General features: G+C 47.6%; 7 protein-coding genes across 7 annotated transcripts; 2 read left to right on the forward strand and 5 right to left on the reverse strand.

The window, feature by feature from the left end:
• Positions 1-335: 335 nt before the first annotated feature.
• Positions 336-2,185, reverse strand: ASPGLDRAFT_66060 (uncharacterized protein; the record flags this gene model as incomplete). The annotated part of the gene is made up of 6 exons (XM_022548977.1): positions 336-509; positions 575-1,232; positions 1,283-1,394; positions 1,451-1,722; positions 1,772-1,813; positions 1,866-2,185. The coding sequence occupies 6 exons, from the start codon at positions 2,183-2,185 to the stop codon at positions 336-338; spliced, it is 1,578 nt and encodes a 525-aa protein (XP_022402023.1).
• A 1,067-nt stretch (positions 2,186-3,252) lies between these two features.
• Positions 3,253-3,920, reverse strand: ASPGLDRAFT_1441557 (uncharacterized protein). The gene is made up of 3 exons (XM_022541810.1): positions 3,758-3,920; positions 3,591-3,699; positions 3,253-3,531 (listed from the first exon to the last, which is right to left on the reverse strand). Exons 1-3 carry the CDS (start codon positions 3,802-3,804, stop codon positions 3,355-3,357), a joined length of 333 nt encoding a protein of 110 aa, XP_022402024.1. The 5' UTR covers positions 3,805-3,920; the 3' UTR covers positions 3,253-3,354.
• ASPGLDRAFT_46334 (uncharacterized protein) lies at positions 3,662-4,051 on the reverse strand. Its single transcript, XM_022546422.1, has 2 exons — positions 3,830-4,051; positions 3,662-3,699 (listed from the first exon to the last, which is right to left on the reverse strand). The coding sequence occupies exon 1, from the start codon at positions 4,036-4,038 to the stop codon at positions 3,856-3,858; it is 183 nt and encodes a 60-aa protein (XP_022402025.1). The 5' UTR covers positions 4,039-4,051; the 3' UTR covers positions 3,662-3,699; positions 3,830-3,855.
• A 1,519-nt stretch (positions 4,052-5,570) lies between these two features.
• Positions 5,571-6,422, forward strand: ASPGLDRAFT_46335 (uncharacterized protein). Its single transcript, XM_022546423.1, has one exon. It carries the CDS (start codon positions 5,584-5,586, stop codon positions 6,007-6,009), a length of 426 nt encoding a protein of 141 aa, XP_022402026.1. The 5' UTR covers positions 5,571-5,583; the 3' UTR covers positions 6,010-6,422.
• Positions 6,423-7,373: 951 nt separating this feature from the next.
• ASPGLDRAFT_25145 (uncharacterized protein) lies at positions 7,374-7,946 on the reverse strand (the record flags this gene model as incomplete). The annotated part of the gene is made up of 2 exons (XM_022543449.1): positions 7,374-7,462; positions 7,523-7,946. The coding sequence occupies 2 exons, from the start codon at positions 7,944-7,946 to the stop codon at positions 7,374-7,376; spliced, it is 513 nt and encodes a 170-aa protein (XP_022402027.1).
• A 2,710-nt stretch (positions 7,947-10,656) lies between these two features.
• ASPGLDRAFT_46339 (uncharacterized protein) lies at positions 10,657-11,025 on the forward strand (the record flags this gene model as incomplete). The annotated part of the gene is made up of 1 exon (XM_022546424.1): positions 10,657-11,025. Exon 1 carries the CDS (start codon positions 10,706-10,708, stop codon positions 11,021-11,023), a length of 318 nt encoding a protein of 105 aa, XP_022402028.1. The 5' UTR covers positions 10,657-10,705.
• Positions 11,026-11,151: 126 nt separating this feature from the next.
• Positions 11,152-11,774, reverse strand: ASPGLDRAFT_57468 (ankyrin repeat domain-containing protein; the record flags this gene model as incomplete). Its single annotated transcript, XM_022548257.1, has 2 exons — positions 11,152-11,642; positions 11,696-11,774. The coding sequence occupies 2 exons, from the start codon at positions 11,772-11,774 to the stop codon at positions 11,152-11,154; spliced, it is 570 nt and encodes a 189-aa protein (XP_022402029.1).
• Between the last annotated feature and the right edge of the window lie 2,439 nt (positions 11,775-14,213).

Here is a 14,213-nt window from a genome sequence, read left to right on the forward strand (position 1 = left end):
CTCATGTTTGCTTCTTTCTATCCTGGCAACTGACTGCACAGATCTTTCAAACAAGCATTGAGAAGTGCAAGAGTCTTGGGTGTTTATCTATGAGGGTTTGAAACGATGCAACTTCAAGTCGTCAGATTATGCATTCACTAGATCCAAGAAAATTATCCCAGTATATCATGGTACAAATATGTAGCTACTGATTAAACATCAACAGAATCCTTTACCCCCTCCGACAATTTCTATTGAGAAGTCCTCCCGATCCCTCCGAAACAACCTCTTCCACCATAGACAAAACTCCTAAAATTCATAGCACCCCGTTGACCTCGTAGTCGACCTTCAAAGACTCAATTCGCCGTCTTATTTGAACCAAGCTTTGGCAGAACATCGTTCCATGTCATATTCGCAAACGGAGGATACGCCGCCTCACAAACCGTCCCGGCCTTGGGCAAGGTACCGTCGTTGAAGTAGTTCTGGATCGCGTTTCCTGTGCAGACGGAGCCATGTTGTAGGGTGCAGTGCTGTCACGTCAAATCCATTAACTTCAGAAATGCGATAGCATATCAACAAGGGAAGGATAACATACGCCATATCCCCCATGTTCCAACACAATACTCCCCTCAAAGCTCTCACTGATATTCCTCGCAGACCTCAACGGCGTCGTAGGGTCATATGTGTTACCGATGACGAGCATGGGATGCTTTGTTTTAGCGCAAAAGTCTCCCGTGTACCGCTCCTTGGCCTCGAGTTTCCATTGGGTAGCGAGCATAGCAAGAGGGACACCAGCCTGTCCCATGAGGGTACTTTGATTACTCAAAGCGGAGACGGCGGGAAGCACCTCATTAAAGGTATGTTTCCCGGGTTTCTTGTCCGCACAATGGATCCCGTAAACAGCTTCGTCCATGTTCGCACTAGCGTATGGTGGATTCAGAGAAGTCTGAATAGCGAGGAACTGTGTCAAATTTCCGGAGAGCAATGAGTCCAAGGCCGCGGAGAGGGTTGGCCAAGAGGCCGGGGTGTTGAGGGATGTGCGGATAATCGTTTTGATGCTGCCGTGGTCGATTATTGTTCCTTCATATGCGATCGGGTGGTATTTGAGGGTGTCGAGGAGGTGGTAGATTGATTTCTCGAGGGAGGTGGCTGTTGAGTTGTGGGTGGCTAGGGTGCATTTTTCTGGGGCGTCGATGCATTCTTTGATGAATTGGGCGAATGCTGCGTCTGTGTCTGTCCAGACTTCTACGTCACTGTGGATTTGTTAGCTTGTCTGACAGGTTTCGGTGGGGTAAAGACATACTAGGAGTTGTAATATTGATGCGGATTCATGACTCCATCAATAACAATCCTGTCGATTCTTTCCGGAAACATCGCTGCAAGAGTTGACCCCAGCACCGTTCCATACGACAACCCTAGAGAACACAACCCCATCAGTCTCATACACATTAAACCATCTGAACGCACTTACCCCAAAACCTCAACAACCTATCCTCCTCAACCGCATCAACAATCTGCATAATATCTCTCGCAGTAAATGCCGTCCCGATCAACTCCCCCCTCTCCTTCGATTCCGCATGTTCGTAGCAAGTCTGAGTGACCAATGATGCACCGGCCCACTGCCTACCCAGCGCCATTTCATCCGCTGGACCGGCGAATTCCTCGAAGCGGGTTTGGTCGAGGGTGGAAAGACGGATGGTGTCGTTTTCGAAGCAGGAGAAGGTGAGGGTGTTGGCTGTTCCTCTGTAGGTTTGTTAGATACGATATCGGTGCATGTACAGAGCAGACTTACCGTGGATCGTTTGCGATAAGATCATAGTGCCCGCCAGTCAACCTAGTATCCATCAGCAACCCATCACACCAAGGGACCTGGGACTTGACCGTACGTTTGCAGCAACTCAGCCCTCTGCGCCAAACTAGCCCTCGTCTCTAACCCCGGCCCACCAAAATTAAATATAATATTTCCCTTCTTCGGTATTTTGTCGGTGGGCACCTTGAGCATCTGGACATCGAGCGTTGCGTCTGATTCTGTGTCCGTGTAGTCCAGGGGTACGGTAATGTTGCCGCACTGAACGGGGAGGGTAGCGTCTGCTTCGATCTCGGTTTCGCAGGAGCCCCAGGTTATGTTACCGTCGGCACGGGCATAATTCGTAGCATATGCGCTGAGAGCAAAAGAGAGCGGGAGGAGGGTGCGCATCCACGACATGTTTGCATTTGCATTGCATATGGTGGATTTGGAATACATCAAAAGGGCGGAAAGAGATGATTTGGTGTATAGTTGAGTAGAGAATCGCATTGAGAATTCACGTTTATATACTCCTCCCCATACCTTCAGATGACAAAAGTATGCTTGGCGCATATCTGAATACGAAGGGACACGGCGCTGTATATTGCAGACATGGCTGAGTTTCTTGGCCAAGCAGATCTATCACGGGGTGACGTAGGATGGTTAAACTCAAGGGTCCATGGACTATTATTATTAGAAAGGAGTTTCTGGGCATATCTAATCATACTCTTGCCCGGATCGAGCCAACGCAAACCAAAACTAACCAAGTACTGTGATTTGCGCGCTGGATTGGGCACCTCGTATTGCTGGGAAAACAAGATCCGCCACGTCTCACCTGCATTATTCTTGCCGATCATTGAAGTTCATGAGGTCTTACGATGGACTGGTTGAATACTTACTGATTAATGTAGGTGGTTCATCCTATCATACTCGGGATTGGCAGCACGGTCTCAAGCCTGTTGCTCAACCTTCAATGAACTGAATCGAGATCGCTACGAAAGCAGGTTAGTCTTAGGCTATAATCGAGAGATAGGTGCGAAAGTAAAGCCCCAAGTCACAGAACAGTCGAATAACTAGCTAGAAGACATGGTTAGCATTTCCGATAGAGAGGTAAAGGGTCAAACAGTAATTCCAAGCAATCCTAACTCAACGCAGCCAACAAATATACAGAGCAAATCCACCACCTATACTAAACCAAGCTCCTGGTCAATCAATTCATCAGGAACAACAGACAGTGCCCAGTCGACAAAATGCCCCGCCTTGGGATCGTACCAGAAGAAGCCAACCACAATGCCCCCTTAGAAGACCGCAGGGGATCCACGAATACCATCTGCCATGTGTCGATGTGAGCCCTTTCCCATGTAGTCCCATCTGCATTTTATCCATTGCTCCGGCTCAGATGGGTCACTGTAGGGGACGCGAATCTCACAGAGAGAGCCTCGTTGCCCCTCCATGTAACCTGTGAAAGGGGTGTCTAAAAATATATCATAGTAGAGACGGAATTTCCTCTTGCAAGATTCTTGAGGCGAGTTGAAAGATCCGGGACGACGGTGTTCTGGAATAACTCGTTGGTAAATTCTATGCCGTCGTCAAGTTTGACCAGTGCAAGGGGCTGTGTTGGGGACATATGCTGTGGCCTCTCCGACTCTGTGACCGTCATTGTCGGGCTGGTACACGGCAGTTCCAGGAGGGAAGTCATTGCTGGAAATAATCATGTATTTATCCCCTGTACGGTCCTGAACTAGGACACCAGACGACACGTACAGCTCTGACTCCTGCGACCAGAGCTTAGCATCACCCGTGGTCGCAAAACGGCATATTCTGCATTGTCCGATTGGCCTAGAATAGGACTGTCACTGCCAAAGACAGAGAAAGGATCTCGCGGCCGACATGACTCCTCCTCGTTCATGTAGAAACATCCGCATCCACCAATCCTATACGGCATCAATGCCAAGTCAGTAGGATTTTCCAATACGATGGCCACCAAATTACCCCAGTACTGTAGCTCCGTGATTGATATTTCTGCATTGGCAAACCATGACCGTAACTCGTCGAATAACGAACCTATATCTTCTTCTCGATATTGGTAATCACTTCCAGGAACTAGTTAGTTCAAGCCTCAATTGACCAAGACGGTCTATCGGCGCTTCCGGTCCAAAGTCATTGGAATTATCTGTGATGCGGCATGCCAGCCCGGCGACTTTCTGTGGCAATGGGAGAGGTGGAGGTAGATGGGTCTCAAAGACAAAGCTGATAGAATAGGTACCAAACATGGTACCCACAGTACCAGAGAATATGTCCCACAGGAGATTCTGGCCTGACTTGTCGGAGAGTGCACTTCGATCCTTACGTAAATCGAACGGGGGGGGGGTTTATTATCTGCCGCGACGGGTTCGAGTTGATGAATTCCAGGCGCCATGGAGGTGTGTGCTTAGCTGGTATGACCTGACATTTCTCTGAAAGACACGGTTATTTCTTCGTTCAGATAAAGCGGGGTGGAGCACTTACCAACTCTTGCCTTCCCCGTAGGAAAAAGCCTCGCAGGCAGCGGGAAATATAAGTGGATTAGCCTGCAATATGTCCCCTTATCGGGGGACAGAGGCCGTTCGCAAAACAAGCGTTATTTTCTTCTCTTGAGCGCAGTCGGGGGGCGGGGTACGTGCTCGTCTGTCTGCTGTCACCGGTCAGCCTTTGTGGCAGAGAAGAGAGGGAGAGGCATACAGAGTCGGAGTTGGTTTCTTGATTTGGAACGTCCATGATGGCTAAATCTGTTAGTGGTTTGAGAATCGACCGAAATAGAAATAGTGGAGAGTTAAAGATAGAATGTGTGTCAGAAATTTCGCTGCCTGTGTGATGAGATAAGATGGAGATCATCAGCCCTACGGGAGAAGCAGTCATGTTGGAGTCATGGCAAAAAAAAAAAAAAAAAAAAAAAAAAAACGCGGGGATCTGACTGTGCCATGGATTTGGGGGAATGGTCCCATGTTTCATGTTCCGTGTAAGTATGCAAGTACCAAGATCCTTCTCTACTCACAACAAACAAATCCTCTACAATAGACAGTCCATGTAGGAGAACTCCGCGGAGGAATTCCGGACAATCTCGAGGAAGAATCAAAATCCGGTCCCAGGGGGCCAACCGGCAAAGCAGTTCCGATTCTCGAATGACGATAGAAGGAAATCCCGTCGCATGGACCAATAAGGACAATTCATCCAGACGATCCTGATTATCAGACGGGACAGTGTGACGTATCATTCGCTACTCAAGAGTACTCCGTACAGTAAGAGTACAAGTCTGAGTACAGTCATGAGTACTTGTTTGTAGAGTTCACAACAAGTAGCAGAGTGAGCCATATAGACTATACCATACTTGATTGCCAATTTGACTGAACACACAGACAAACATGCTTGTCCCATTGCCATACAAACACACATTAATCTGCATAATCTGCGGACGGACAGCAGGCAGCGGTGAATTTGAGGCTCTTTGGCAGGCAGACTGACCCTGATTGGCCGAGAGTCTGCCCTACAGGGCAGAACGGGCGTCTTTCTCCACTGTCTCACCGCTAGCGGCACAATCAACTCCACTTGCGGGTCTCTTGCACGTGCTGGCGGTCTTTTATTGGCTAGAAAGGTGTCTAGGCTTCCATGCCCCAGGCTCACTACGCATTTTAGCGTAGGAGCACGGACGCTGATAGGCTGATTTGCTTTGATAGGCGGGGTGTAAGGCTATCCCCGAGGAGAATCCGTGAGAAACATAAATACCTAGCTTATCCCACTGTTTCCTTGCTTTCTTTCACTATCTTACATTCTACCAAGCTATGAACAAAACCCAATCATCCAAGCAACAGAATAACACGGAAAGCGGTCTCTCTCTCCATTCTACTACTTCAATCACCTCCAACACAAACAAAAAGCACACTCACCTCACACGTCCCAAATCTCCCGCTCCTAGCGACCTCTCTACCAGCACTACTCTGGTCAACCTCCCAAAAATGACTCAACGATCCGCCAGTCCCGTCCACATGTCTCCGCGCTCGTCCTTCAGCAGTCTTTCTCGCTCCGATTCTCACTCTCGGAAGCACACCAGAAAGACAAGCAACGACTACCGCCGCTACAATGGCACCGTGAACCACTATGGTCGTCACTCAAATGACTGGCTATTTGGCGGGTTTAGTCTGCGCGATACCGTTCGTGGTGGCGTCGAGCGCCTCCGTCACCACAACCACCACGGAAACGAGGGCTGAACGTGTGCTGTGCTGTCCTCGTCCTGAGTACGTGGCACAAACAAACCATCTGCATATTTCGTGAAAAAACGAATATTCTCTACAAACACTTGGCATTAGGCTTTCATCAAGTCGAGTTTGACATTTCGGATGACAATTGTACATCCACCCGCGTCAACACTGTTGATACCTGACGCGACGAACGAAAGCAGTCCAATGCACTGCATGCGGCTCTTTTTTCCCGCGATTGATCTTACTGGTCAATAACCATCACAAACGTGTATCCTGCATATACGGACATTTCCGAGGGGTGACATGTGTTACCACCATTTATCGGTCGTCAATTATTTCCTTTGTCGATATGATTGCCGGATTATGTATCTAGTTGATGAATCTCTGTTCATAACAATTCATGAATTACGAGTTACTACTATATTTCTACATTCGTACAAGCCTTGTATCTCTCCCCTGGCTATCCATCCTGTAGAACCTACTTTGTAGATTATACCTTTGTAACTTCAGAAATTGGAATTAATTCCGTAATACTTTCTTCCGCGTCGGAAATATGTTGCGACATATCTCGGAGTAATGTCTTCGATTCATTCGGGCTAAGCGGTGATATATATCCCTGTGCTTGCAGGAGTACGCCACTACCCAACTAATTTCAACCCTTCAATAATAAAATAAAATAAAATAAGATAAGATAAAAAAAAAAAAAAAACCTGGACAATTCTTCAGCAGCTCTAGTCAACACGTTAACACGTTGACAGAGTGGCGGCATTACCAAAACGAAGTTATGTCCGGGGGCGATTGCATCTGAAGTGCATGAGCTGATCAGTACGTCCGTTGAGAAATACATGTCCTACTGGCTGCAGAAATACTTCTTCAGTCGAAGCTGGACGGGAGATGGCAAAAGAGAGAGCTCAGCACCCCCTCATTGTGAAAGCATATGTTCTATCGTGGGTGGGTATTGTAAGCTATCTTTTCTAAATATTGGGAAATGTTGAAAGTATTTTCTGTAAGAAGAAAGTAGGCGTAGTTCATGTAGCTGTATAGCACAGCCTGCGAGAAAGAGAGAGAGAGCAATAAGATAGAAATAATCAATTGATCATCAAAGCACTGCATTGATAATAAAAACTCGCAAGACTCCTAAAAAAAGATATATAGCTCATCACGACTAGTCACAAAATTAACATGAACCCCACAGTATATCCTCGTTCCTCTTTAAAGTACCCCCCGTAGCCAGAATTAGACAAGCTCCAAATCTCCAAAGGAAGCACTCCGGTCTTCAAAGAATCCAGCTCTTGGTAAACCTTGGACAGAACAGAACCAACGCCAATGCTCTGAAATCCAACAGCAGAAAAGAGAAGAAAAAGATATTCAAATCAAGCCTGCTGCCACGCTGCAATTTCCGCGTCTGTTATCTCGATGTTCTCCGCCGTCAGGCTTCGGAGTTTGGATACCTGTGCTGCAGCTAAAATTCCGTTAGTTACCCAAGCCATTTTGAACCGAATACCAAAGTTGTATAACATACTAGGCCTCTGAGATGCTGATGCCCCCCCATCAACAGTAATAACTCCCGAGTCAATAAATTCCTTGGCCATAACTCCGTTCTGCGAAGCAGCTCCCAACATAACCCGCAACTTGTACCGCCCAGGCTGCTGCGAGATAGTAAGAGGGCTGAACTTCGCGTATCCGCTGGTCGTATTTCCGTTGCGGCTGCGCACGCTGGAAGTAAGAGGGCCTCCTAGACCTGTGACAGTTGCGCCAGATTCGCTTTTCAAAGACACATTGGCAGCCAATTGTTCAGTGCCGTTCCCTGGGTTCCCTGATCGGATGGCCACGATAACGGGGAGGGTGAAGGGAGCACCGGGGCGGACGGCGGTTGGTGGAGTGATTTCGAAAGTCATGCCGTATTCATGGCTGGAGCTTCCGTTGACACCGTTTGTTGCTACCATTGTGATTGTTTGTATTTGGTTATCGATGTCGATGAAGACGTAGGACTAATTGAGTTGACTGTCCAGGAAGGTATAATGAATGAAGAGTGTTGGGGGATCAAAGTGAAGGAAAAGAAAAAAAAAAAAAAAAAAAAAAAAAAAAAAAAAAAGCCAGCAGAAGCTATTGGCGTAGAGTGGACGTGGTAACAGAGATGATAGCAGATGGTATCAGGAGATCTGAGTTTGGGATAAGCTTGAAGTAAATTGACGGGATCTGGGGAGCCTTTATATTTTCGGATGCAAACTTAATCTCTTATGCCATGCAAACGTTGTAACTGTACGTCCGCGCTCCAACTCATCACCAAAGAAAACACCTGCATGGGACATGAATCTTTTGCCACCACTAGCACCCTAAAAATCAATAACTTCTCAATGATCAAGATAAAGGTTGGTAAAAGGACCTCTAGTGCTGCCGGAAATACGCCGCTAGTGTTGCTTGATGCATATCAACAAGACTGCACCGTGTTACAGGAAGCAACATCAGCAAGGCGACATCGGTGGCTGGAACGCAATACTGGCATTCTGATTTGAGTTTGCTGTCCCGTTTTTCTTTTTCCATACGCGTCAACGCGGCGAGTCGCATGGGATTAGCCGCATTTGGAAGCCATTGCAGGAATCGAGTTCCAGGAAATCCAGGGAACCATGCATATTGAGATATCAGATCACGGCAGGCATTTGAAGTTTGGAACCTTAATATCGGTCCACATGGCACGATATCTCCACATAGGCAGATAAGCGAGATCGCCAATTGCTACAAAGGACATAATCGGCAATATCGACCCGACGAACCAGAAGTGAACGGGGAATGCGGAAGCCTTAGGCTGTAATGTTTTCCCCAACGCTTACCAAATTGGTCTGTTCTTTGCCTCTTCACGGTTAAATCCGCTTTCCTTTCAGAATAGTGTGGGATCGATGTGACTGGGACCAAGGGGTCCATGAGCTCTTCGAACATCCACGTCGATGGCCCCTGCTTCCAACTATCATGCATTAGCAGGGCGATTGAGCTTTGCGCTTTGAGATCTGCCACTCGCAAACCACTTGGCTCCTGCTCAAACAGCCGAGTTATCGTCGATCGAGCAGCAAACCCAGGCAGTTAGCTCCAGGCTACCACAATAAGGAGACAACCTGCAAGATACATAAAAAAAAAAAAAAAAAAAAAAAAACCCTGGAAACGAACATGCGTGACGATAGATGGCGACCCTGCCACAATGCTTGCACATTCGTAGAGGGTCTAGCACTGGAGTCTGGAAGATCCAATCCATCCTTGGCGGTCAGACAGTGAGCAATCTTAGAAATCAAAAGCCAGGGCGCAAAACCCGCTCAACGCTCTTCCCAGCATATTCCTAGCATATCTTAGCGTATCTGTAAGAAGAGCCAGGGGGGAATGAACAACAGCGACGAAAAGGGCCGGCATAACCGACAAAGCCACACCGATGTACTTCGCCACATAACAATAGCCACACTAACTACACTAGCCACAAAGCCCTCCACCGCCGCACCCACTTCAGCCTCAAGTGATCTGCAGATTCAACATCATCTCCACCATCACATCTTCACAGTTCTTTGTACTGACTCGATTACTGCTGCCTTGGTTCCTCGTTTCTCCTTCCATTTAGGGCTTGTATTGCGCGATTTCTCAACACACGCTTCGCACTCTTTTTCCGTTTCCAGGGACTTCCATAGAGTCGGATCTGCTACGTTCTTTGAAGCGTTCTCCACATGAGAGGACGTGCATATCCGCTCGTCCGGAGTTCAGGGAAAAGGATTCCTGTCAATCTATCTAGGATTATCAACATTGAACCAATCAATTGTGCAGGGACTGTATGTTCCTTGCGGAATTGCGAGCCTCGAACCAATGGCGACGTATCTCCAGGGAGGCCTACTTCTTCTCGAGCTTTCGAGCTCACAATGCTATCAATCATGCTAGTTTGGGATTCTCTCACCATGCTCCTATATCGGCATGCTAGTAGCCACCCTCCCCACATCGTCTAGAACCATTGTTTAATGGAGATGCTCCAAGTTCGGCAGCGTTGCTATGGCCATGAATGTGATTATTTCCAATCTCCACATGATGAAATATCGGTACATCCAATTGTCTGTGCTTATCTCTGTTTATTTCGGGATTTGTAATCTATCTTTTCCTTGCCTCTTCCTCCTGTCACGCAACGCAATGCAATGTGATGCAGCGCAAAAAAAACGACTGATAATAACGCCAAGCAGCAGCTCTCTCCTCGTTGGCCCGGCGAATGCAGTATCAAGCCACATGTGGCTTGATGGAGGTCCCCAGCGCCAAATTGTGGCGGTGAATATCCTGGTTTCCGGTTTCTCGATACGGCCGAAACGGTCCTTGCTACTATTACGTTTGCTGAACAAGCACACTCACGGTCAGAAAAAATAAACATCAAGTTATGACTTGTTGCCATGTTATCTCTTTGCTTATAGACTCGGCTGGAATGTAACTGCCTGCAGAAGCTCTGGATGATTCTGGGCATTGAGTTATTACTGCAAAAGGGGGGGCTTGTGAGTATTACGCTTCTTGTCATTAATCACGTTGGTCTATTGGCTCCTTGCGGTATCTATGATCAATCGCCGTAGTCCAAAATTGGGCCGTAAGTTGCTTTCAAACAACTGACTCGCATGATCTCTCTGGACTTACGCTTTGGAAATACAATTTCCTGGCTTCTAAATACACATAGCTCGGTACATTACTCGATATCAACATGATTTTGGTCGGACCGAATCATTCAATGCGCCTGGACCGGTATCCCAAAGAGTACGCAGGATCGAATGCGCTACTTTGTCGTGTGGCATCTACTGAGCAAGACCTCTGTCGGAGCGGGGAAGAAATGAAGGATGATAGCCTACTGCAGCTTTGTCATTCTGATTACGCACGCAGTCAGGATGAGACTGAGCAAGAAGGCTCGCAACGCAATTTACTCATTGTTTTCTCTCATGCATATTGCCTTGGTATATGTTTTTCCATACTGGAGATACTTTTGATGAGTAAGATCGTTCCTATTGGCATTTCCAGAAGATAAACAACACTTGGGTATCCTATTATTAATTCTAATAATCGTACAGTTTGTCATGCTATTACGCAACATCATAAAGAAAAGCATAAACCCTTCGCCCTAACGCGCCTTGCCAGAAACCGCTGAACAGTCCTTCAGTGTCGACTCTCGCGTAGGATTTTAATTATCTCCTTATTGCCCTCGATATAAGCACAACTGAGGATAGACATTCCCTCACGCTGATACGCCATAGGGGCCCCTGAGTCTAGCAAGAAACGAATCATCTCTTGGTTGAAGTTACGCACCGCCCACCACAACGTCGCACCGCCGCACCGACTCATGTCAACGCCGTGATCAACAAGAAACAGAAGTAGTCGGATGTTGTTCGTTCCAGAAGCCTCCGACAAAGGGCCTTCCCCATCCGAGTCAACAATGCTGGGATAAGTGCCGTTTTCAAGGAGAAATTTCACCATATCCAGATTGCGGCTGTTTACGGCGCGACATAAGGGGCGGAGGCGGCTAGCTTGGCAGTTGATGTCGGCGCCCCGGGCGAGAAGAATCGGGATGATTTTGATCCTGTCGTTTCGTCTAGCCGCTGCTGCAAGAGCTTGCTGCTCAAGCAGCACGTTCAAGATCTCCGCACGCCCTGTATACCGAGTGCAAGAGCGGATCGGCACCATTCGCAAGCAGAAAACGAACCAGTCGGGATGACCACGTTGAATGGCGAGAATGAGAGGACTGCCACCTGTTGCGTTGCGGTAGTTCGGGTCAACACCATGCTTGAGAAGTGGCTCAACGATTTCCAGATGTCCCGCCCTTGCCACCCGTGATATTGGCTGCTCAGTTTTTTTTTTTTTTTTTTTTGGGGGGGGGGCAAAAAGTTTTCGTCATCCGTTTCGCCCATCATGCAGCCCAAGGTATTGGGGTAAGTGTAGCTTGAAGTATATAGTTCAGTAAGGCGACGAATGTGCTCACGCATATTCACGAAAGGATCTGATTTGGGCAGATCTCTGTACGAAATCGCGAGAAGGAGTGGCAGTTTAGAATTTATCCGCTTCCTCCATTTCTGGAAGGAATGGGAGAGGCATAATTTCGCAAATTCAAAAAGTTGATCCCTGACTGTGTCGTTGATAGATGTCTTCGGCGGAGTGTTCTCGCTGCTTTGCGGTGGTTGCTGACGGTGACACGCCCACGCAATATTTTTCATGGCTTGCCAGATTTGCCGAAGATGCTTTTTGGTGGCTTGAGGTACGTCGGATTTCGTTGCAACTGTGATTTCAGCATCTGCCGACGTTACTTTCAGTCCAATTGCGATAACCTCCCCTTTTTCCTGAGAGACGCAAAAGTTTGCGATGACATCCAAGACTTCATTTAGGCGCAGGGGGGGTCCCTTATTGGCAAATTCTCTGGTTGCTGTGTAATCTGTTGGCGTCCGAGTATCGCTGGCCTGGAGTTTGAAGACGATCTCTTTCCTCGAGCTTGTGAATGCATGGCCAGTAGCATCTGGAAGTCATTTGTGGAGGCAGTGGATGAAGCTTTTCTAATCGGCTTTAAAGCGTGAGCCTTCTTTTCCATTGACATTGCCGTGACTTTTCGATTGCGTAGATCCTCTTGACGAGGGAAGTCGGCCATTGGTACCGGTGCTCCGAGCTTTTACGTGACGACGATTGCGGCCTGAAGATGCTCCGTAAAATGACGTTCGGCGCGGTGAGTCCCTGCTGTATCGCTTTTGCCCTTCACCTCTGGGGTAGTCAACATGCTGGCCCTCTTCATGGGCTTGGGCATGACCAGCTTCTCCATGGCCACCTCCCTGTCCGCTTCTAGCTCCTCGACGGCTTGACATATTGGTGTCGTTTCTGCTGGTAAATTTATTTTCATCAGCTTCGTCAAAGCACAGCTACTCTTACGAGGGGCGAGAGCAAGAGATACAAACCCTTGAAATGAACGCGAGCGACTGAATCAAGCGTTGTCCGGCTAGTAGCAGGAGCAGAGAGCACTGACACGCGCCTTGAAACGCTGGAAGGGACTATTGCTGAGAGAATGAAAAGGAAGACGTCCTGGGATACTAAGGCGAGCTCTCGTAGATGCAGGGAAACGTTTCATAGTTATGAGAAATCCGGTGAGAACTAGGGGAGAGAAATGGCCGCTTGACCTTTAGGTGGCTATTTGCAGGACAAAAAAGAAAAAGAGAAAGAAAAAGATTGGGGATATTGGGATGTTGGGATCTCGGTGAATGTCATCAAGTCACGGCCAAACAAATGATGCCCGGTTCCCATAGCGATTTTTCTTTACAAAAAGAAAAGCTCTCTCTTTTTCTTTCCCTTCTCTTTCCATTTTCCTCTATTACCAGAATGTCTCCGAGCTGGGAAACTGATCAAGTCTGTGGCTGGGTTGTTGAAGGGGAATTTTAAACTTAAGGCATATGATGAGATTTATAAATAATATGGAGAAATTACAATAGTTATACCATGTTATCACACGACTATGCGGGATAGACCGTGAAAGAACTAATGCAGAATCAATATATCTCGGTTGTCAGTCAATGATAAGTAGAATTTGTAGTGCAGGGCTCCATGTAAAGAGGCAATGACCCTCATTTGGCCCTAAACCAACATGCAACCTAGAATCGCCGTCAAATCCGGTGATGGGGATAGAAAGAGTTCGTTTCAAATCCGAATATCACGGATAACCGGCTATTGAGGTCAGTGAGAGACTCAATGCTCCATGAAAGGGTTCGAAAAAGATTCTGTAGCGAAATGGCTCATGGATGAGTAGGAGTGATGTTTGTTAGATGGTTATTCCAAGAACACACTCTCTGGGACCGTTTCCCGCACCGCAGATCAACATAAACAGTAGTATATTAATTCTTCCACCTACGATCTTTGAATACCCTGAAATCCTCATCCCGCGTCAATTCTAATAACCACTACTATAACCTGACCATAGGGCATAAATACCAACAAGACGAATCAACAAAATAATGTTCACCTGGCTCAAAGACCTCATCACCCGCCCCGATCCCGAAACCCTCGAAGCCCAAACTCAGCGCAAAAAACAACGCCGGGCAAGTCAGAATCACAGTCGACGCGTGCGTGCCCGCGAACGAGAACTCCGCCAGCATGCCCAGGGGAGTAGGCGGAGAGCCCGGTTTTATCTGGGCAGGGTATGCCGCCGCCGCCGCCACCGATGGGGGCTTGATGAGCCTGTTGAGGCTAGT

This window comes from Aspergillus glaucus, assembly GCF_001890805.1.
Source record: "Aspergillus glaucus CBS 516.65 unplaced genomic scaffold ASPGLscaffold_8, whole genome shotgun sequence".
Taxonomy (NCBI): domain Eukaryota; kingdom Fungi; phylum Ascomycota; class Eurotiomycetes; order Eurotiales; family Aspergillaceae; genus Aspergillus; species Aspergillus glaucus.

What these genes read in the sequence shown, in the direction of transcription:
- ASPGLDRAFT_1441557 (XM_022541810.1), bottom strand. Translation starts at nt 3,804, where the DNA reads ATGGTTTGCCAATGCAGAAATATCAATCACGGAGCTACAGTACTGGG. An exon ending in CACGGAGCTACAGTACTGGG is followed by an intron (nt 3,700 to 3,757) that starts GTAATTTGGTGG and finishes GATGCCGTATAG; the next exon opens with GATTGGTGGATGCGGATGTT. An exon ending in TTCTAGGCCAATCGGACAAT is followed by an intron (nt 3,532 to 3,590) that starts GCAGAATATGCC and finishes CAGGAGTCAGAG; the next exon opens with CTGTACGTGTCGTCTGGTGT.
- ASPGLDRAFT_46334 (XM_022546422.1), bottom strand. Translation starts at nt 4,038, where the DNA reads ATGTTTGGTACCTATTCTATCAGCTTTGTCTTTGAGACCCATCTACCT.
- ASPGLDRAFT_46335 (XM_022546423.1), top strand. Translation starts at nt 5,584, where the DNA reads ATGAACAAAACCCAATCATCCAAGCAACAGAATAACACGGAAAGCGGT.